The sequence below is a fragment of the Pipistrellus hanaki genome, assembly GCF_964339955.1.
Source record: "Pipistrellus hanaki genome assembly, chromosome: 11".
NCBI classification, from domain to species: Eukaryota; Metazoa; Chordata; class Mammalia; order Chiroptera; family Vespertilionidae; genus Pipistrellus; species Pipistrellus hanaki.
The window spans coordinates 39,797,528-39,820,522 of record NC_140513.1 but is presented as its reverse complement, the minus strand read 5'-3'; the positions used below and the strand labels follow the sequence as shown (position 1 = coordinate 39,820,522).

The 22,995-nt window shown below is 41.7% G+C and overlaps 1 protein-coding gene across 1 annotated transcript in view; it reads left to right on the top strand.

Annotated features, from left to right (window-relative positions):
- Window positions 1–22,472, top strand: part of PIP5K1B (phosphatidylinositol-4-phosphate 5-kinase type 1 beta) — a 280,318-nt gene extending 257,846 nt beyond the window's left edge. Inside the window, exons 14-15 of the mRNA XM_084899520.1 lie at window positions 10,933–11,050; window positions 21,708–22,472. Coding sequence (XP_084755646.1) covers window positions 10,933–11,050; window positions 21,708–21,710 — 121 coding nt within the window. The 3' untranslated portion in view covers window positions 21,711–22,472. The remainder of the gene's footprint in view (window positions 1–10,932; window positions 11,051–21,707) is intronic.
- Window positions 22,473–22,995: the final 523 nt, after the last annotated feature.

Here is a 22,995-nt window from a genome sequence, read left to right as displayed (position 1 = left end):
GAAAAAAAAAGAAACTTCTTACAGCATACATAAGAATGTAAAATGGATTAAAAACTTAAATATTAGACTCAAAACTGTAAAAATCTCAGACATTTCTCACTGCAGTATTTTTTCTGATATATTTCCTCTAGCTAGGGAAACAAAAAATAAACAAATTGGACTATATCAAACTAAAATGTTTTTTGCACAGTGAAAGAAACCATCGGTAAAATTAAAAGAGAACCCCCTGAATGGGAGAACATATTTGCCAATGGTATATCTGATAAGGAATTAATATCCAAATTTTATAAAGACCTTTAAAAACTCAACACCAAAGAAACAAACAATCCAATTAAAAAATTGACAGAGAACCTGAATAGACACTTCTCCAAAGAGCATACAGATGGCCAATATACATATGCAAAGATGCTCAACATCATTAATCATTAATCATCAAAGAAATTCAGATTAAAACCACAATGAGGTATCACCACACACCTGTGAGAATGACCATCAACAACAAATTAACAGGTGTTGGCGAGGATGTGGAGAAAAGGGAACTGGCATACACTGTTAGTGGGAATGAAGACTGGTGCAGCCACTGTGAAAAGCAGTACCTCAAAAAATTAAAAAATGGAACTGCCTGGTGACCCTGCAATTCCACTTTTGTGAATATATACAAAGAAACCCAAAACACTAATTCAAAAGAATATATGCACCCCTATATTCATTGCAGCGTTATTTATAATAGCAAAGATTTGGAAGCAGCCAAGAACCCATCAGGAGATGAGTAGATAAAAAAAAAAAACAAAAAAACAAAAAAAAACTGTGGTACATTGACACAGTGGACTACTACTCAGCAGAAAAAACGGAAATCATACCTTTTGTGATAGATGGACCTGGGGGGTATCATGCTATGTGAAATAAGCAATCAGAAGAAAAGACAAGCACTATATGATTTCACTTATATGTGGAATGTAATGAACAAAATAAACACACAAACAAAATAGAAACAGACTCATATATACAGAGAACAGACTGACAGCTGTCAGAAGGGTTGGGGGTCTGGGAAAAGAGATTAAGCCAAAACAAAAACAAAAAGTGATAGACACAGACATCAGTATGGTGATTACCAGAGAAAAGGAGAGGCAGAAAAGGGTAAAGGGAGAGAAAATGGTGATGGAAAGAGACTTGACTTGGAGTGAACACATAATACAATATACTGATGATGTATTATATAAGTGTACACCTAAAACCTATATAATTTTATTAACCAATGTCACCCCAATAAATTCAACTTAAAAAATAAAATTTTTTAAAAATAAAGTATATTATTATAATGAGGAGAAAAAGATATGAAGGGAACCACCAGAAGAACTAAAAGGAAAAGTCATAAAAGGAGCTGCCCCTATGGTTAATGGGGGTAGGGGCAGGAGGCTATTAATGTCATGGTAAGACCTCTGTAGCCCATGATATATTGTGATGGCGGATGACTTTTAAAAATAGAAAAAACTGTGGACTGTACCCATGTCCTCTGAGCAGACGCCCCATGCGAATTAGCTATAAAGCACTGCAAACAGAAATGAGTGTTCCAAGCTGTAACATTATTGATGGCTGTTTCCAGCAGTCCAGCCGGGCTAATGTTCTCCGGTGAAGCCAAACGAACGTTGCTGGGAACAGAAAGGAGCGTTTCTGTAAATGACAGAGAGGCCTGTGTGGCGTCAGAGCACCATTAATGTCTGCTCCCGGGGAGAGAGCTGGGAGGATGTGAAGTGCCCCCTCCCGTCCCTCTTTCCTGTGACAAGCCTGCGCCGTGCAGAGAGCAGAGCACAGAACAGCTGACGGGGACTGGCCGCTCCTCTGCGTTTGCAAGGGAAGAACAGAACGGTTAGACTGCGTTTCCTGAGTGCTTTGCTGCACATTAGGTGCAGTTAGCCTTCAGACAGTCTGGACTGAGGAAACTGCGGCAAAACTTGGTGGTGCGGAAGCCAGGCAGACAGCCAGACGTTTAAAGTCCCGTCTTTCACGCCACTGCCAGAAGTGGGTCTTCCCAGGCTCTGAGGAGGCTAAAGAAGGGCAGGGCCTCTGGGTCTGGAGGGCATTCCTCCCCAAGAGGAGTGTCCTCGCTTATAAGTTACCCCTAAAATGAAATCTGGGCAACTCCCAGCCAGAGAAATTAGAAACTGATTCCAAATAGGCTTGTGCTCAGGAAGCTAACGGTACAGTAAGGAAACAGCGCAATAGTTAGGAATATTTTCCAATGTCAGAACTGGGAGAAAAAAAACACACACACACAAATATGAAATTGATCAGTAGCAGACATTTAAGTGAAAATCCTTTACAGAACACATCTTATTACCTGGGATATTATCAAGGAAGGCTCTGGATGTATTTATTGGGTTGGATGGTTTATTCTTCTGTTATCTTCTTACACTATTAATACTTATAGTTCACTAACTCTTTAAGTAGCAATGGACATACACATTTAAGCATAAAGGTTCCTAAACCCAAATAACACTTTATGCCCTGCCTGAAGATTCCTTGATTAGGAAAAAAAAAGCATCTTTATCTTCACAAGTGTGTATAACCTCTACTTATCTCTTTGCTAAAAGTGACATAACATTTTGTTAAAATGAAGTATTTTTACTATCAGTTTCTGCTGAGACCCAAACCAACAGCAAGGTATGAGACCACAGGACTCTCAAAGGAAGTGGTCAAAGCCAGTCCTGCAGTCATTAGCTGGCCGCCCACCTGTGGCCTTTAAAAGCAGTTAGAGAGACCAAGAGTTGTCAGAATGTGAACTTTAGCGAGACCAAGCAGGGAGTGGGGGCCCTGCCCCAGCCCAGCTAACGGGGCCTGCCTGAGGCACACACTTTGTAGTGTAAGGGACAGCTCTGTGCTCCTAGTGTCTGACTCAGGTCTGAGATGCTGCAAACTCCCATGATCAAACAAGGAGTGTCTGACTAAGCCACTCACCCACTTCTGTCTCTTTTCCATGTTTTATTTTTCTCCTTAGCACTTTGGAGCAACATAACTATCTATTCTAAGTATTTATTTCATTGTCTTCCTCGATACTATGCACATTCCATGTGGCAAAGATTTTTTTTTTAATCTCTGCTGCATCCTAGCACCTATGTGGATGTTTGTGTCATATGTTCATTATCACTAATCATTCCATGACCCTGCACATCCCATAGTATCATTTTACATGTGGGAAACCAGAACTCAGAAGGGTTAAGAAAAGCACCCAATATCACACACATTAAGTAGAAGAGCTAGAATTCAAAGGTAAATGATTTCATTCCAGAGTTCATGCTCTGCCTGTCATGCGTTATCAGCTCAGGTGTCTGTTTCCTGAAAATGTACTCTTATCCTTTGTCAGGTGGCAGACAGCGCCTAATCTAATATTTTTAGGGAAGTGACATGCCAGTTCTGTGCTCCGATCTCACTGAGTTCATACTGAATAATGAGGATAACAAATATGGAGATTAATGAAATGGTTATGTAACTTCCACTCAATGCCAAGATGGGTTAATAAGTCAGATTATTCAGAATATACTTTTTGGGACTTTACTATATAAATGCCTAATTACATAGGGCTATTTACAGAGTTTTTTCATATATGTCATCTTGTTTAAGAATTAAACTAGTATGCCGAAACTGGTTTGACTCACTGGATAGAGCGTTGGCCTGCGGACTGAAAAGTCCCGGGTTTGATTCTGGTCAAGGGCATGTACCTTGGTTGTGGGCACATCCCCAGTAGGGGGTGTGCAGGAGGTAGCTGATCAATGTTTCTCTCTCATCAATGTTTCTAACTTTCTATCCATCTCCCTTCTTCTCTGTAAAAGAATTAAACTATTAAACTAGTAGAAGCTTAAATAGCTTTGTTCTTGTTAAATATTAGATGTTTATTATTTTAAAATGTTGCTTTGTATAATTATGGTAAAATACACATAGTATAAAATTTACCATCTTAGCCATTTTAAAGTGCACAATTCAGTAATGTCAAGTACAATGATAATGTTGTACAAACAATTGCCAGAACTCTTTTCATTTCAAAAAAACACAAACTCTATACCTATTAACCACTCTCTATTCCCCAGCTCCCACCCACCCTTTTCTACTTCCTATCTCTATGAATTTGACTACTCTAGGTCCTGCATATAAATGGAATTATACAATATCTTCTTATGACAGGTTTCTGTCACTTAATGTAATATTCTCCCCTTTTTAAGACGAATAATATCCCATGGAATGTAACACCACATTTTTGTTCATACATTCATCCATAAATTGTCACTTGCATTGCTTCTACCTATTGGCTACTGTGAATATGGGTGTATTCATTTGCTAAGGCTGCCATAACAAAGTACCACAGACTAAGTGGCCTAAACAACAGACACTTATTGTCTCACAGTTCTGGAGGCTAGAAGTCCAAAATCAAGGTATCAGCAGAGTTGATTTCTTGTGAGACCTCTCTCCTTAGCTTGTAGATGGCTGTCTTCACAGAGTCTTCTCTCTGTGTGGCTTTGTCCTAATCTCCTCTTTTTATAAGGACACCAGCCATATTGGATTACAGCCCACCCCAATGATCTCACGTAACCTTAATTACCTATTTAAAGTCCTTATCATCAAATACAGGCACATTCTGAGGTACTAGAAGTTAGGACTTCAACATATGAATTTGGGGGTGACGGGGAGAGACGCAATTCAGTCTAAATCAGTAGATGAGCAAATATCTGAGTCTGCTTTCAATTCTTTGATATACCTACCCAGAAATGGGATTGCTGGATCATATGGCAATTCTATTTTTAATTTTTGAGGAATAAGAATATATTTCTGGAGGTATCACATTCCCTGACTTCAAATTATATTACAAAACTACAATAATTAAAACAGTATTATATTGGAAAAAAAAAATACACAGATAGACCAATGGAACAGAATTGACAGCCCAGAAACACATATATGGGCAACTGATATTTTACAAAGGACCACAAACATACAACACCACTTATTGAAAAGGAAAGCCTTTTCAATAAATGGTGTTGGAACAATTGCAAAGTCACATGCAAAAGAATGAAACTAAATTGTTCTCTAACACTGTACACAAAAATTAACTCAAAATGGATTACAGACTTGATAATAAGACCTAAAATAAGATAATAAAATACAAAAGAGAATATATAGGTACTAACCTTATGAACCTTCGTTTTGAAGGGGTATTTGTGAACTTGATCCCAAAGGCAAGGGGCTATATCAAACAAAAAAGTTTCTACACAGCAAAAGAAACCATCAGCAAAACAAAAAGGCAACCAAATAAATGGGAGAAGATATTCGCAAATGATACCTCCAATAAGGAGCTACCCTGTTTCCCCGAAAATAAGACAGTGTCTTATATTAATTTTTTCTCCCAAAGTTGCGCTAGGTCTTATTTTCAGGGGATGTCTTATCTTTCCCTGCGCTAGGTCTTATTTTCGGAGGATGTCTTATTTTCGGGGAAACACGGTAATATCCAAAATCTATAAAGAACTAATACAACTCAAAAACAAACAATCCAATTAAAAATGGGCAAAGGACCTAAAATAGACATACAGACAGAAGATATACAAATTGCCAACAAATATATAAAAAGATACTTAACTGGCTATAAGATAAATGCAAATCAAAACCATGAGATACTACCACCACCGCACACCTGATAGAAAGATACTATCAATAAGTGTTGGAGAAATGAGAACTCTGGTACACTGCTGGTAGGAATATAAATTGGTGTAGCCACTATGGAAAACAATAATGGATATTCCTCAAATATTAAGAAGAGAGCTACCAAAATTAAAAAAATAAAAAAAATTAAAAAAGAATAGAGCTACGATATGACCCAGCAAACCCTTTTCTAGGCATCTACCCCAAAATTTTGAAAACACTTATTCATAAGATATATATACCACTATATTCAGTGCAACATTGTTCACAATAGACATAGAAACAGCCTAAGTGTCCTTTGGCAGATGACTGGATGAAGAAGTTGTGGTACATGCATAGAATGGAATACTACTCGACCATAAAAGAAAACGATGAAATATTGCCATTATTACGACAACATGGATGGATCTTTGAGAGCATCATGATAAGTGAAACAAGTCAGATGGAAAAGTACAAGAACCCCCCCCACACACACTCACATGTGGGATATAAAACAGAACACACAAACTCATAGACACAGACAATACTATGATGGTTGCCAGGGGGAAATGGGGTGGGAGGAGGATGAAGATGGTAAAGGAGTGATGGAAGGAGACTACACTTTCGGTGGTGAGCAGATAATGCAATATATAGATGATATATTATAAAATCATACACTTAAAACAATGTTAATGTTACCCCAATAAATTTTTAAAAAGAAAATCTGTACTGAATCATATATATCTTATAAATACAAAACAAATAATATCCAAAGATTCAAACTGTGATCATTGAATTTCATTTGTTTATAAAACACCCCGTTTATAATTTAACATAATAAAGACATTATAACTACAAAAGATGTTGCTTTGTAAAGCATATTCTACCTACTTATTTTTTCTGAAGCCTTTCGGCCCATCTTTAATCCTCTCAAGACAACAAAATTCACCAAGTTCACATCAAGCATCATATACTGCACTTGTTGGGTTTTTTTTGTTTTTTGGTTTTTTTTTTGCTGATTTATATGATTATTTTCAAGTTCCTAAGCACATTGTCTTAGCTGCCTTGGTTTTGGCAAATTTGTATTCAGTGTGACCCAGGGCAAGCCATTGCACCTCCCTGGGGCTCAGCGTCCTCATCTGCGAGGTACACAGAGGGCCAGACAGAGGTGATGAAAGTAGAACAGGGCCGGTATAATGCAGAAGAGAGTGGTGTGGACCCTAGAGAACTGGAGGGGACATGCCCAGTTTAAAGGGAGCAGCCACAACCTCATGGCTACTCAGAGTTGCCAGCTGTTTTGGTTTCTCATAAAAAGTGGTGGGAAACTGGATTTTTGTGGGAATTCCATATTTCTTAATTTAGCAATAATTCAACCTCAAAAAACCTCTTTCATCCTTATTGGATATATACCTTGGAGTAAAACTGCTGGCTCAAATGGTTTAAGGACTCGTGAAATTGTTTTCCAGAGTAGCTGCATCATTTTACATTCTTATCAGCAATTCAGGAGGTCTCCAATTTCTCACATTCTAACACTTGTTTGTCTGTCTTTTTTATTTCAGCCATCCTAGTGGGTACCAAGTGCTATCTCATAGTGGTTCTGATTTGCATTCCCCTGATGAGTAGTGATGTTGAGCATCTTTTCATGTGCTTACTATTTGTATATCTTCTTTGGAGAAATGTCTGTTTAGATCCTTTACCTATCTCTAAAGTGGGTTATTTACCTTTTCATTGTTGAATTATGAGTTCTCTAAAAAATCTGATATAAGTGCTTGTGAGTCACATTTTTGTCCCCCAAACTTAATGCTCATAATATTCTACTTACTAAGATAGGAAACTATTGTAATACACGTGGGAAACAGTGTAAATAGCAAAGAGGTGGTTTTTTTTTAATATGTCTATTAGATTTTATCAAATTTTGACGATGTAATACTGAGGAAATTGGGTATTTCTTTTTTCTGTAATCATATTGAATTTTAACTAAAATAATTCGTAAATGTATCTATTAACTCTCTAAGAATACTCTAGGTTTCTTTTATATTTTAACTTTTTCTTAAACAGGCTAGTAGCTTACTCCTAGTTTCCAAAAATAAAAGAGATAAATATTAGATTGAAAAATATTTGCAAACTGGGTTTGCTTCTGGAGAGATGAATCTCTGGATCACAAGAGGTCAGTAGAAAGAGAAGGGTTACTTTTGACTATATTTTATACTACAAGCAATGTCATTTAAATAATTTTAAGCCCTGACCGGTTTGGCTCAGTGGATAGAGCATCAGCTTGCAGACTGAAGGTTCAATTCCAGTCAAGGGCATGTACCTTGGTTGTGGGCCTATCCCCAGAAGGGGGTGTGCAGGAGACAGCTGATTTCTCTCTCGACGTTTCTAACTCTCTATCCCTCTTCCTTCCTCTCTGTAAAAAAAAAAAAAAAAAAAAAAAAAAAAAAAAAAAATCAATAAAATTTAGAAATAATAATTTTTAAAAGAAAAGCATTTCTAGAATAATCTCAGTAATCCCCTTAACCTTAGGAGGGATATCGATAAAATTAATAACTAAACACTCAGAGAAGAAGGGGAAAATTTAATTTTGAATATCGAATATCACCAAATATATTATATGTTTACAAAATAACCCAAGATCGATTAGAGTTTAATTATATATAAACTCAAATAACCCCACCAAAAAAATAGAAATAAAAACCCAGCGGCACACCACATTACATATTTTCTAACCACCTTGTTTTTAGTTTTGAGGTTTAAGTAGGTAAATAATTTATCTTTCTCATTAGGCTTAACCAGCAGGATCATTTTGTACCCACAGGAGTAGTGAATGGCATCTTAACAGCTGAAAGGCAAAAGTCAAATAAAGTCTCTAACTGCATCGTTGTTTTGATCCAAAAAATAACCTGGGTCATGTTTATTGCTACACAGTGCCTCCCAAAATAGCAGTCCTTGAAAATTGGTGGTTTGCTTAACCCAAGAAATCTGTGAAGGTTTATAACATAAAATCAACAGCTGGATAGGGAAAAGCCACATTCACCCTGCTCTTTAAAATCAATTGGAACAGACTCTGTTTTCCATATTGTAAACCCATCTCGGGTTCTTGATCAGCAAGAGAACTTCTAGCCTGACTAGCGTGACTCAGTGCTTGAGCTTCAACCTGTGAATCAGGAGGTCACGGTTCGATTCCAGGTCAGGGCAGATGCCTGGGTAGCAGGCTGATGCCCAGTTTGGGACGTGCAGGAAGTAACCAACCAACGATTCTCTCCCATATTGATGTTTCTATCTCTCTCTCTCCCTCTCCCTTCCTCTCTGAAATCACTTAAGATTTTTTAAGTGAGCGACCTTCTTATACTGTGTCCAGAATTTAGGAGAAAGTCCTTTGATTCCCACATTCTCAAATACCATCAACTGAAAGACTTATAGAGATTCCTCCCTTCACTCCCTCTCAGCAATGGTCTGTATTCTCATAATTTCCTTTATAATTCAAATGAACATGATTTCTTTTTTTAAGATACATGTGCCCTCAATTGAACCGTGACCTGCTGATTCATAGGTCGCCGCTCAACCACTGAGCCATGCCGGCCCAGCTGAACATGATTTATTAAGATCACACAATCCTTTTCATAAAGAATTTTTCATCTTGTAAAGGTCAGGATTTCTAACTATTTCACATATCTTCAACTACTAGGTAGATACGTACAGAAATAGAATAGGAAAGGGCAGGGGAATACAATGTCTTCAATATCTCGCATCCACCTGCGAGGCTCAGACAAGCATCTCAGAGGATGGCTTTAGATGGGGGTGTTCAGGAGGGGGGGAGCTCTGAGCGGAGCCCAGGAGGGGACAGGCCCTGAGAAGGGGAGAGAGGAAGCCGGTCTCCACACTCCTGCTCTCAGCTCTACTTACTGCCCACAGGGAAAGCCACTGCCAAGTTAGCTCCCCTTCTCCCAGCTCCTCTAAAATCAATATCACACTCTCCCACCATTGTCTGCAGATATTTTGTTCCCGCAAAACCACCACATGGAAAATTTCCACAGGTTAAAAACATAACTTTGATTTCAGTGGGAGAAAGATTGTGCATTTCTAAGCCCTTAAATGAATCCCTAATTTAAATACTATGAAAATGGGCCCATTACCTAAACAGTGAGCACTGGTATCATGACAAAACAAGGTGGTTTCCTTCATAAGTGACTCTTCAATATGACTTGGGCTTTTGTTGTTACTGAGGGTACATTTAAGCTACCCTCACAAAGCACACGCTTGGTATTTATGTGATTCATTTATGTGTTTATGTGATTCGTTGGACTAGCAGCATGAGCATCACCTGGGAGCTTGTTAGACACATGAGCCCGTAGGCTACCACTCAGTCCGAAACTCTGGAGGGTGGGGCCTGGGAAAGTGGGTTTTAATCAGCCCTCTAAGGGCTTCTGATGCACACTGAAGTTTCAGAACCATCGTTGTAGTTAAACCTTTCTTGCCAAAAAGAAAAAGAAAGGAAAAAACAATAGAAAGAAATCATTTATGCCTGCTATGCACAAGGTTATCCTATATAATAAAAGGCTAATATGCAAGTTGACCAAACAGAACAACTGGTTGCTATGACATGCACTGACCACCAGGGTGCAGATACTCAATGCAGGAACTGCCCCCTCATGGTCAGTGTGCTACCATAGGGGGAGCGCTGCTCAGCCAGAAGCCAGATTCATGGCTGGCTAGCACAGCAGTGGTGGTGGGAGCCTATGGGGACGGGCGTAAGCCATCAGTTGGACATCCCCTAAGGGCTCCCAGACTGCAAGAGGGTGCAGTCTGGGCTGAGGGACCCCCCCCATCCCCCACTCCTCTGAATGCACGAATTTTGTGCACCAGGCCTCTAGTCTTCTATAACCTAGCAAAGCATGAGTGATGCTGTGAGAGGGGAACGTAAGCATCAAGAACCAACTATTCAAAGTCAAAGATGACAGTGGTCCTGGAGAGTCACAGTAATTCTCCATGACAAGGCCTAGGACCCACAGATCACCTCTCAGAAATGTAAAGAAATGTTTCATATACTGAAGGAGATAGAAAATTCACTATAAGTCAAACCAAATTATTTAAACTCAAGTGAGCACATTTCAAATGTAACCATATTTCCTTCAAACTCTCAAAAAAAAAAAAAAAAAAATGTCGTATCCCTAATACCTTTCCTAGCCTACTAAACTACAATTTTGGAAATGTCCTTGTATTTTGTTCTGGAGGTCACACACTCATCATTACTCTTCTTTATTTCTCCAGTAAAGGGTTACCTTCCAGTTCAACATTTACCTCCGAAGAGGGGACCATCTACTTGACTTCTGAGCCAAATGCTCTGGAAACGCAGGACGATAATGCCTCAGTGCTCGATGTTTATTTAGTAAGTAATTTCTAGTTTCTTCTTCTTCCCTTCGGGTTTACAAATGGACACAGGTCCTGGTTTACACGGAACAAGTTCTGTAAGGCCAGGCATGCTTGGGTGTTCTAAGAAATAGTGGCACCCTGTCACTTCTACAAATGGTGCGTCATCTTTTTACAATGTTTTCCCACCATTCACATAGAACATTATACAAAAGAGTATCTAGGGTAAGATACTAAATCACAAGATGTAATAAAAGGGCAGATGCCTTAATGCAGAGCAAAGTGCGGCTCCTCGATGTTATTTCCCAAGTCATGTCATCTTTGACTCAACTGTATTGCCTTGCATGTGAATCTTCATTTGAGGAAGACTGCCTTGAACACTTGGTGCCCCGAGAGGCACCGAAGGAGGTTGTGGGAAGAACCTGAATTCAGCACCCAGAATCTTGGCTCTCTCCCCCTCCCTCAGTAGTCAAGCAGCTGTGTGATCTGGGCAGGGACCTCTCAGGCCGTGTGTCCTTATTTGCCAAAGAAGATAAATAACGCCTGCCCTGCCCACCTCGCAGGCTGCTTAGAGAATCATGAGTGACCATGTGTGTGGACACCCTTTACTGTCCCTCAGGCTGTCTCTACAGGCGTAATTGGATCGTTAGATGAGGCCTGGGATGCTACTCTAGCCTGTGAAAGAGGAGAGTGAGCATTTTCCCTGAAAAGTATATCTCATGCTCACTCTCCACGTGCTTATACACCTGCACCAAATCTCATGGGACAGGGAAGTGTTGATTTAGAATTTTCTGCTTTTTAAAGTTTTGTCAAGCCTGAGCCTGTACACCACATCACTGTTAGTGTGCAGGCTCGACGTCGGGAACCGACACCACTGTCTCGTAGTAGCACATCTCCACACCTCATCTTATGCTTCTCCATCTCCCCCAACGTGGCTCCGTGGCTCCTAAGTGTACTCTGCAGGATTTCAGTCACCCAGAATTGTACTCCTCAGTCCAAAGACCTCTCGTGTCTCCCTCTCTCTCCTGGAGTAAACTCCACAGTCCTCAAGGCCCTATCCAGTCTGGTCTCCCCCTCCTCTCTGACCTCCGTCCCCGCCTCGGTCCTCCTCACCAGTGCTGTTCCAGCCACACTGGCCTCCTTCGTGCTCCTCCCACAGACCAAGCATGTTTTTGCCTCAGGACCTTTGCACTTATTACTTCTGTCTGCACACCACCTCAGCTGTCCCATGCTTATTCCCTCACTTCGTCCACTTCTCAGCCCAAACATCTTCTGAGAGAGGTTTTTCGAGGTGAAGACCCACTATATAAAACAGAAGCTCCCCACCCAGATAAAAATGTTATGGAAGAATTCTTTTTACAACCCCTGCATATCCTAGTTGTGGCAAACAGAATTTTTTCCCACTAAGCAATGCTCCTTTTTACACTTTTAAAAAGTAAGGTATGTGTATATTGCAAAATCTTCACAGAAGAGTTGGTTCCTCTCCATAACCAAGAAGAAAAGAAATTAAATAGGAAAAAAATATATGCAGTACTTTTTTGGTCTCGTGCTAAGTTTTGTTACATCTGAAAGTAGAAACCAAGAAAGCTGAAATGAAAGACCACGTGAAACTTCATCTTCATGAGGGGAGGACTCATGTGTGGATCTTTACAGAAACCAGCTGTGCCCCCACCGAGGGAGTGTGATACTGCCGAGAGGAATGTAAGATCACAAGGTGGTTAAACGGCATTGCCGGTACCAGTTCCTTATCCGTTACCCCTTAGTCCTCTGGTAGAAAAGCTGTCTTATTATAAATCATTGTGTTCCACTTGGTAGCTATCAGTTTCATTTATGAGAACACTGCTTCTTATCTGGCCTTATTAGTGTCAAATTTTCTTGTTTTATGTCTTTGATATTGAAAGAAAAGCATTTCAGCAAAGGGTGACACTTGCCTCAGAAGCCATAGGGGAAAGCTGCCGTATCCATCACTGATTGTAGTGAGATCACTTGAGGATCAAGTAGATAAAAAGGAATCATGGGGGTTGGGAACTGAAAGAGAAGGTGGTGGTGGTTAGCTGGCTGGTGTGGTCTGCTGACCAGTTATCCCAACCCAGCTTTTGTGGTGGTTCAGAAGCACGGAGGACAGGAAAGGGAAGGGAGGGGGAGTCAGCGTATGGAGAGAGTAACAAGATAGTGGGAATTCTTCTCCCCAAGGTGGGAGGAAAGCTGATCTTGCCTCATCTTATTTTGTAGCTAATAACAATAAGCTATGAAACATTTTTGAGTGTTTCCTACATGCCTGACACTGTTCTAAATACTATATAAATATATATATTTATATATTCCTCACATCAACCCCATGTGGCAGGTGTGGTTACTAGCTTCTACTTTTTACAGATAAGTTAAATTAAGGCACAATGGAGATGATGCAATTTGTCCTGGTTATGCAGCCAGTAAGCAACAAGACTAGTGTTCAAACCAGTAAACACTAGCCCCAAGCCACACACTTAACTGCTGCCTGGATTAGGAATTGTGCTTGGATTAGGAATTATGCTTCCTTTGCAAGATGCAAATTAGACCTAGAGAAGTTAAAAGGCGCATCCAAAGTCAGACAAGGTAACATAGCACAAACAATGTAGAGGATACAGAGACAACTTGGGTTAATAAGCATTGATTCTTTTTGAATGAGAATGTTCAAGAAGAATGGTATAAGGGAAACAGTTTGGTATTGCTAGAAGAGCAGAGGACTTTGAATAATAATCATATCCAGACTAAGCACTTGGCCTCGGCTGGCCCTAGGCAGCAGGGGGGCTGAGGGTGGGTCTGGCAGCATTATCTGGCTGGGCTGAAAGGACTGGGGACTCCGGTGGGGTTGAGGGGACTGGGTGCCACCATCTTTGTGATGGTGTGATGGTCAATTTGCATACTCCCTCTTTATTAGATAGGATTTTGTATGCTCTTCCAGATCTGAAAGGCTACAGCCCAGTATCCTCCCTTCAGTATTCTTATTTGCCTCAAGACCATGAAAGAGAACGGAAAGCAAAAGCATGTGAAGGGAAACAGTCTTGCCTACACCTTTGTCTCTCCTGCCTCTTGACTTAATTTGAATTCTCTGAATCAGAGCTAGCTTTACCTGAACGGCACTGGGAGGCTTCTGTGGTGACACTGTGTTCCGTGTTGTAACCAAACGTAGTCAGATTTCTCTTGTAATGTTTCTCCTCCTTTAAGATACAGCATTTCTCTTGGCACCTGTGACCTCCCCTGGTGCTATTATTTGTGCTAATGGACAATAGTGCTTATACCCCTTTAAAACATATCATTTAAATGCTAATGACATGCACACCGGATAACATCTGAAATTTCTTTTAAGGATTGCCCCACATATGTGTACGGTATGTAAATTAGGCCAGCTATCCTTTTTCCTGTGATTTGACACAAAATTAAAAGGATAGGGTACCTTTTGAGACAGCTCATTATTCCACTGTCCTTATTAGAACATTTGGTTCGGGCTCCATGTCCCTAGCTACCTGCACTGCTCTGAAAGGGCCATTCACCCTCATCCTCTAGACCAGCGATTTTCAACTGTGCACCTCAAGAACGTTTAAAACATGTAACAACTGACTAGTCAGGGGCACTGACCTCTTTCCCTTAGATTGTCAAATAGAAAAATGATAGCAACCAACATAATAGCTGTCCTGTGTGAATGAATGAAAATTATACCTATATTTGGTCAGATTGACAAAAAATACTTTTTTTTTTTTTTTTTTGGTTTGCTACAGAATTTTAGTACTTGGTTTATGTAGGTCATGAGATGAAAAAGGTTAAAAATCACTGCTCTAGAGTTTCAGGCTATCTAAATCATTTGCAAATATTCAAATCAAGAGAGGTGTTTCAGAAGATGATTTTACCCCAGAACCAGAGATGTGTTTTCTGTTGAATTTTGAGTTGATGACATAGATTATGGCAGTGGTCAGCAAATTCATTAGTCAACAGAGCCAAATATCAACAGTACAAAGATTGAATTTTTTTTTTGAGAGCCAAATTTTTTAAACTTAAACTTCTTCTAAAGCCACTTCTTCAAAATAGACTTGCCCAGGCCATGGTATTTTGTGGAAGAGCCACACTCAAGGGGCTAAAAAGCCACAGTTTGCCGACCACGGGATTAGGGTATTTAAAAGAATACAATAGAGATGAACAGGCTCTACTGACTTAAAACAGGCAATCACGGGGTCTTAGTAGAAGAGCTAGATTCTACTGTTTGAACAGTCCAACATTCTAAGGCACTGACATGGTCACGGTAGCTGTTATTTCAGTTCCTAAGGCAGCTTCGTTGCCGGGTGTAGAATGCAATTTGGTGTTAACGGGAAGAGGAACAACTAATAACAAAGTCATCGCAGCAGAAAAACGTTGTGGGTGACTAGCTGGGGATGAATGGGTAAGTGAGAGAGACAGGATCGCTTTTTAAATCTGGGAAATTGAAAGATGGCTGCTACTCAAGAGTGATTTTCTTGCCTCTATTATTTAGTCCTGAGGATATGCCCTTTCTGTTTACATGTTATCATCCTCTCGGTAATATGTAGTTTCATTCAGGTATGTGTGTCTGCAAAACGGCTATTTGAAGTGCAAAGATAGCTATGGGCAAAGGAGGAGAGAGAGCTGAGCCATTTTTTAGGCATGCTGGCATTGGAGATGGTGTTCCGATGTGCCGCTGCTGGCTTGGTGACTGAATGTGTCCTTAGGGTGGTTAATAACATCCTTTGATCATGGCACAAGGGTGGCAGAGAAGTGAAAATGATTGAATTAACAGCTTCTGTTATGTATGAGAAAAAGAAGGAAAACATTTTCAATCAGGTCAGGGTGTCTTAGAAAATTCAGTGGAACTTTCCGACAAGAGAAATGGCACTTCAGGATTGGACTCTGTTGGCGTTGCGGTGAATGGCATGTACGTGAAGTGGCAGGTGTCTTTCATCCCTCCTTGTCTGACTGGTGTTGGCTGCTGCAAGGGGTGTTCATTTGAGACAGTGGCAATTCTACTGCTTCTCGGCAGAGAACAAGAGTCCCCGCTGACACGAAAACAAAAACAAAAATGCTGCTGAGGTTTTTGGTAGGTTTTAGTGAGAACAAAGTAGGAAGAGGAAAACATTGTCTTTGGATTGGAGGGCATTTAACCAAAATGCCACTTCCTTCCACTGTCTGACCACTTGCTGGGAAATGAGATTTCAGGAAGGCCAAAATAGCACCCTTTTTTTTTTAATCTCCAGAAATGCTTGGTCCCCTTAAATAGTTAGAAGTCCTGAAGAAGAAAAAGAAAAAAAAAATCCCACGGCCTGAGCCCCATGGCACCTAGGAGTGATTCCTATACTGAAACGAGAAATGCAAGCTTCAAAATAATGAGGTAACCCGTCAGGCTAGATTAGGATCTTACTTTCAACAAACAGTATTAAACCACAGTTTAAGGATTCGCTTAGGGAACTGGAGGTGGAGTTTGAAGGCACACTGGCTGTTCAGTTACATGAGGCCCACAGTTAGCAATTGAATGACAGCCTGCGAGGCTGTGGCAGTTCTGTTGGGTTCTGTCCTTGCTTTCCAGTGAGTTGTGGCCTCACAGGCCAGCTTGGTTTCCTCCTCCTTCAGCTTGCCTGGGTGTCCTGTCACATCCAGGGCCCTCACGGGGAGCCCATCATTTCTGTTCCCTGTCCCCCAACTCTGCCCCTCTCCCCTTGCCTGCTGCCTCCAAACTCTCCCTATTGCTTCTCAGCCTGTTTCTATTTTCCTCCCCTCTCTTGTCATAGAAAGTCAGTGTTTGCTAGTCTCCTGAGCCTTTTAAACTCTTGGAAAAGAGTGTTTGAAGAAGAACAGTCTCTAAAGGCATGAACTTGGGGTTTACCAGACCCTGAGCCTGCAAGAAACAAATAGCAAACTCAGAAGGAACCAGATTAGGGACCAGTGTTGATTTTAGAAAAAGCAAGTTTAAATCATACCGATGACCTAGTGAATAGGGCTGTCATCATTCATCCCCTTCACTCTCCTGGATCTGGGGAGGACTGGGAAATGTGCTAGAGGGGAGAATGCATAAAACATTGAACACTTAATAAAAGCCCTCCCTGAGTGTGACGAACAGAATGATGACGCGGAGTGGAGATGAGGCATTAGCCTTTGGTTTGTCTGTGCCTTGTTACCTTGCCAGGGCTGCCATAACAAAGAACTTCAGCCTGGAAGCTTAAACAATGGGAATCTGTTGTCTCACGGTTCTGCAGCCCAGAAGTTCTAGGTCAAGGTGTTGGCAGCACCATATTCCTCTGAAGGCTCAGAGAGACACCTTGGACTTGCAGCACTAACCTGGGTGGCCTTGGACTTGCAGCACTAACCTCCGCCTCTGTCTTCATGGCCTTCTTCCCCGACACTCATGAGGACCCCAGTTGTTGGATTAAGAACCCACTCTAACCCAGTGTGACCTCGCTCTAACCCAGTGTGGCCTCGCTCTAACCCATTGTGGCCACATCATAACTTGTGGATATAATTATATCTGCAAGGACCTTACTGCCAAAGAAGGTCACATTCCAGGGTTCCAGGTAGACACGAATTTTCAGGGGATACTATTCAACCAACGGTACTGCCTTCCCCGGGGGCCTGTGATCTGGTCTTTGCCATGCCTGGCCCTATTCCCCACTCACGTTTCATTTCCCTGGCTGAGCCCCTGGGAGGTTCGTTAGATGTTTCCAAATTATTTTGGAATCTCACAAAAAGGTGCCAGGTAAATGAATGTGTTAGCAGATACAGCCACCTGTTGGGTGCATCTAGTATGTAGAAATAAAACCCCTGATGTGAACCAGGGCGTTGGTGTTTTAAAAGCTCCCCACACATCCGGGGCTGAGATGCAGCTCTGAGCATCCCGTCCTTCCTCTGTGCTACCTGTAAGGAAGAGCTGTCACTCCCCCAGGCTCCCCTCCTCAGGTCGGCCAATAGCTGTGCTTTGCATTAGAGAGAGAAAAATACACTTGATTCCCAGGTGAACAGCAGGCTCTTACCACGCTCGAGTTTATGAACTGGACTTGCGAATGTGTTCCTGGTTCCTGCGGGCCTACTGCCACCTACTGGTAGGAAGGCCCCTCTGACCAAGGGGGCTACGTGACTGAAGTCCTTGAAGGGAAGCTTCATTAAGAGTAAGTGTGTCACTCAGTGGGCTGGTTTACTGTAGACTCCGTGCTGTGCATGCACGCTCACCAGGGGCACGTCCTTGGCACCTGCCAAGGATCCAGTTCTGGGCGTGGAGTTCAGAGTTTGCTTGTATTGGGGTCCGACTGGCAATAAAATGCACTTTTGTGAAAAAAGAAAAGGGGAAAAAAAATCCTTTCTAAATTTCAGTAATAGCTACCGTATTAGTTTCTTAGGGCCGCCATAACAAAAGTCAATATAAGTTTATCATCTCACAGTTCTGGATGCCAGAAGTCCAAGCAGGGTCGGTTCCTTGGGAGGTTGTGAGGGAAGGATCTATTCTGGGTTCTCTCCTTGGCGTGTAGATGTCCATTGTCCTATGTTTTCACATTGTCTTCCCTCTGTGTGTGTCTGTCTCCTGTCCAAATTTCCTCTTCGTATAAGGACACGGTCACACTGGATTAGGTACCACCCTAATTATCTTACTTTAACTTGGTTATCTCTATTAAGACCCTATCTCCAAGCAATGTCACCTTCTGAGATACTTGGGATGAGAATTTCAACATATGCAATTTGGGAAGACACTATTCAACCCCTACTGGTTAAAAGTACTGAGAGGGATGCCGAAACCGGTTTGGCTCAATGGATAGAGCGTCGGCTTGGGGACTGAAAGGTCCCGGGTTCGATTCCGGTCAAGGGCATGTACCTTGGTTGCGGGCATATCCCCAGTAGGGGGTGTGCAAGAGGCAGCTCATCGATGACTCTCTCTCATCGATGTTTCTAACTCTCTCTTTCCCTTACTCTGTACAAAATCAATAAAATATATTTATAAATAAATAAATAAAAATAAATAAATAAAAATGTGTATATCAAAAAATAATAATAATAAAAAAATAAATAAAATAAAAGTACTGAGAGGGAGAAATTTCTAGTTTCTCCTCTCAAGACCATGCCTGGGAGCTTCTGGCATCTCATGCTTTCCTTCTACGTATGTGAGAGAAGCCAGTGCTCCTGTTTGAATGAAACCAGGCCCATGTTCCTCCCCACAACATTCTCCTAATGCAGCAGAAGCAGGGGTCAGAGTGGATTGGTTGCAGCCCAGGGCTATATGATGTATGAGACAGTAAGGTAACCCTTTGGGTTTACAATTAGCTGGGAAGTCTGCTGTAGAATCGTGAGCTGATATAAATCACTGATGCCCTCACACTTCCCTTGGGTTTTTGGAAAACAAATCAATCAGGCGGGGAATCATGTTGAGATGTTGGGGCTTCACTAACAGTTTTGAGACAAGAGGCCGTAATCCTAAATCCATCCCATGAGATGTCCCAGAGGAGTGCCAGCTCTTTTCCTGGGTCTGTCCTCACCCATGATGTCTCTGCTGGTCGGCAGGGAACGCTCGGCTGGGGCACTTGGAGGCTGGCAGGAGGCGTGGCACTCCATGAGCTGCCAGCACCTCAGACTTCAACAAACATTCTCCCCGACCAGGGACAACGTGGTCGTCTTCATCTGAACTATGTGTGCCCTTCGAGGACATCCCAAGTCCCACGTCCCACCTTCAGTATTGTTCGTTAAAGGCCCACAGTCCCGTCCCTTGGGAAAGAGTAATTTCATCTGATCCCGAGTCTGATTTTTTTTTAAGTGCAAAGGTAGGAAATTTGGACCCAAGCTTTTCTGAGTTTTCTCCATCTATCAGATCCCCTGGCGGTGAGATCAACTTCATTCATGCCCCGTGTCCTGATTTCTACACTAGCATAGGTAGTCGTTTTACCTCCCAAGAAAATGATGAGCTTTGGATTCCTACTGCTATTGGACAGAGAAATCCCCCACCCCAATCTGTCCCCGACTGATTGTGCCTTGGGAAGTAATCCCCAAATCTGAGGTAGATGTGTGAATATAATAAAACAGAAATATAGAACCTTAGGTAAAAGAAAAAAGACTCAGGACTTCCCACAGCCCAGTGGTGGCTGCTTTCTCAGAAATCCCTGAATTTTGAATGCAGGGCAATCTAGTGACCCAGAGGAGGACAGACTGCAGAGCCACGGGGAGGCGCTGGGACGCTTTTACGTGCCCGTGTGGTGGTGCTGTGTTTAGATTGAAGTGATGTTGAGGCAGGAGGAGTCGTGCTCTCGTAGCAACAGAAGGAACATCGGCCAAAAGAATAAGAACAACATACAACACAAAGGAGACAGTGCAGGGCTGGGGGAAGCAGGGCTGGAGGAAGCAGAACTCAGGAATTGCTGATGGAAGCGGGCTTGGTACAGGAACAGGATACAAATAACAGACTTACTGCCTACGAAAGCCTGGAGAAAAAATGCTCTACTCAGAGGTACTCTGGGAAGGAACTTAAACTTCAAACCAAAATGAGGAGGCTCCTGGACTCCAGAAAGGAAACGATCCTGCTTTGGGGGGGGCGGGGGGGGGGGGGAATGGGCTGAACCCTGAAATAGTTGTAGTTAAAAAAAGGAAAAAAAGAATAGCACCCCGAGGGTTAAAACTTTCAGAATGGGAGACTTCGTGGACTGTTTAGTGCTGAGCATCTCAACCAATCCGACTGTCGTGAAGTTGTGCCTCCTTTCAGCTCCGCCCTGAGATTCCCTCACATCACATTCCAAGTTCAGGAAATCCTATTGACTAAATAGAATTTTTAAACAGTAGGCTGAGGGGTATATGTGTCAGAGAAAAGACTGAAAGAGGTGTGGAGTGAGAAATAAACTGATATTGTATACCAACTATATTTAAATAAAAATAATGTTAAATATTAAAAAATTACAAGTAGTAGTTGATAGAATCTTGTGGTTGAGATGGAACTTTGTGATTATCTGATACAGCTCAGCCATGACTGTCGAGTCTGCTGTGCTGGCCACCACATATCGAGTCTCCTCTGGGTGCCGTGTTTAGGACACACACCTTTCTGCTTCAGCTCTACCCAGCAGCCAGTCAGCCTCAGCCTCCCCCTCAGGGACAGCAACTGCCCTCCCCTCCAGTGACTGCTCATTTCTTTACTCTGGTTAGAGAGCGCTTCCAGATTGAAGCAAAACTGGCTTCCACACATTTGTCCCGGTTCTGGCCTTGGTCTCACTTAGCCTCACCCATTGGGTCGCAGCAGATGGCGCACTGGGCCCACGTGCTGGGGGAGGATGTGAGGGTGCTTGACGGGGGAGACGGGGAGGGTGAAGCTTTATACTCCACTCACTTTATACAATCTGATATTCCGACCCCCACCCCAGGATCACAGCCGTCTGTGCCACTGTTGATGACAATGTCACACTTTCAGGGGTCCTAGGACTAACCTCGTGCCTAACCCTTTCTTCCCATGGCTAGCCTTCACATAGTCAGACAACTATTGCGTCTAACGTGACCAGACGTCCCGCTAGGCTCATCATCGCAGAATCCAAGCCTCGTGCACCCCGACTTCAGCTCGCACATTTCCCAGGCACAAGTCACTGGGAGAAATAATGGACTTGTGTTCCTATTCATGAGGAGCAGTTATCAGTCAACACCAAAACTGAGTCTCACAGCTGCTTTCTTTCTTTTCCCCACAGTAAGTGCAACTGGTGACCACCTAAGCAGATGGATGAGACATGAACACAGTGGTAGGAGAGAAGTTCCTTCACTCCAGATTTCCCAAAGGAACTTGGCTGAGCCCCACGACACAGAGAAGCAATCAACTGGACTTAGGAGTCTGCGAGATGTCAGGGGAGCCCTGGTCCATGGGGGCTGATCAGCAGATGTGATGTGAAAAATACCACACTCTTCTATCATTTGCTGTTGCTTGCCGAACTGTGAAGAACTGCATGAACTATATTTAAGCTGCTTTCTATACCATTGCCAATCACTTTTTTGGACTTGAAAGTGCTATTTTCCTATTGATACTTGCATTATTTCATTTTGCATGCATCCAGTGATTATACATAAGCAACACATGTAATCTGCTTATATATATTTTTAAAAACTCATCTGTGCAAAATGGTATATAAAGTATAAATCCTGCTCTTTTTGCAAAATTATAATCACAGCCCGTGTCATTAAATGTTTAAATTGATTTTATCTAAAGATCAGCATAATAGGTCTGCATATACTTTATAGATAACTAGTCTCTATAAAGATGTTTTCACTGTTTACTAATGACATGAGAAAAGCAGAGCTTATTTATAAAAGGCCTTATGTCGTGTACATACACGTTGTCTTTGAAATATTTGTGATTTAGTTTATTGCTTGTAAAAGAGAAATTATATAATTTATTTAGTAAATACTATTGTAAACTATAGTTTTATTGAGAAAAATAAAATATTTTGTTCTCAATTGTGGTAGTACAGTAATTCCAATGGCTTATGGCTTATATATTTCTATTAATCAAGGAGAAATAACTTAGATGCTTCTCATCTTTAGATATTCCAGAATCCTATATAAACTGACTCTGATGGCAGATGAAAATCTACAGAAAATTCTCTGGCCCTGGGAAGCCAACAGCAGGTTCTGCTCCACTTGTTCAGGAGGTTTTCCCCAGTGTCCTGGGGTATTAGCCAGTGTTTACTGTTATGCTATGGTAACAAACAATCCCAAAATCTCTGGATGGGGATCTAGAGCAGTCCCTATCTTAAGCATGTCGCTTTTATGGCAGAAGGGGGGGGGGGGGGGGGGAGGGGAATGACAGTGTAACCAAGCAATGGGAGCTCATTAAAAAAAAAAAAAAAAACTTCAACTTAAATGCTGTTTACAATACCCACATTCCACTGGCCAAAGCAAATGACAGAGACAAGTCCGATGTCAAAGGAGTGAAAAGAATACTTCTCACATAAGGGTGGACTCAACAGAGAGAAGCGATGAATA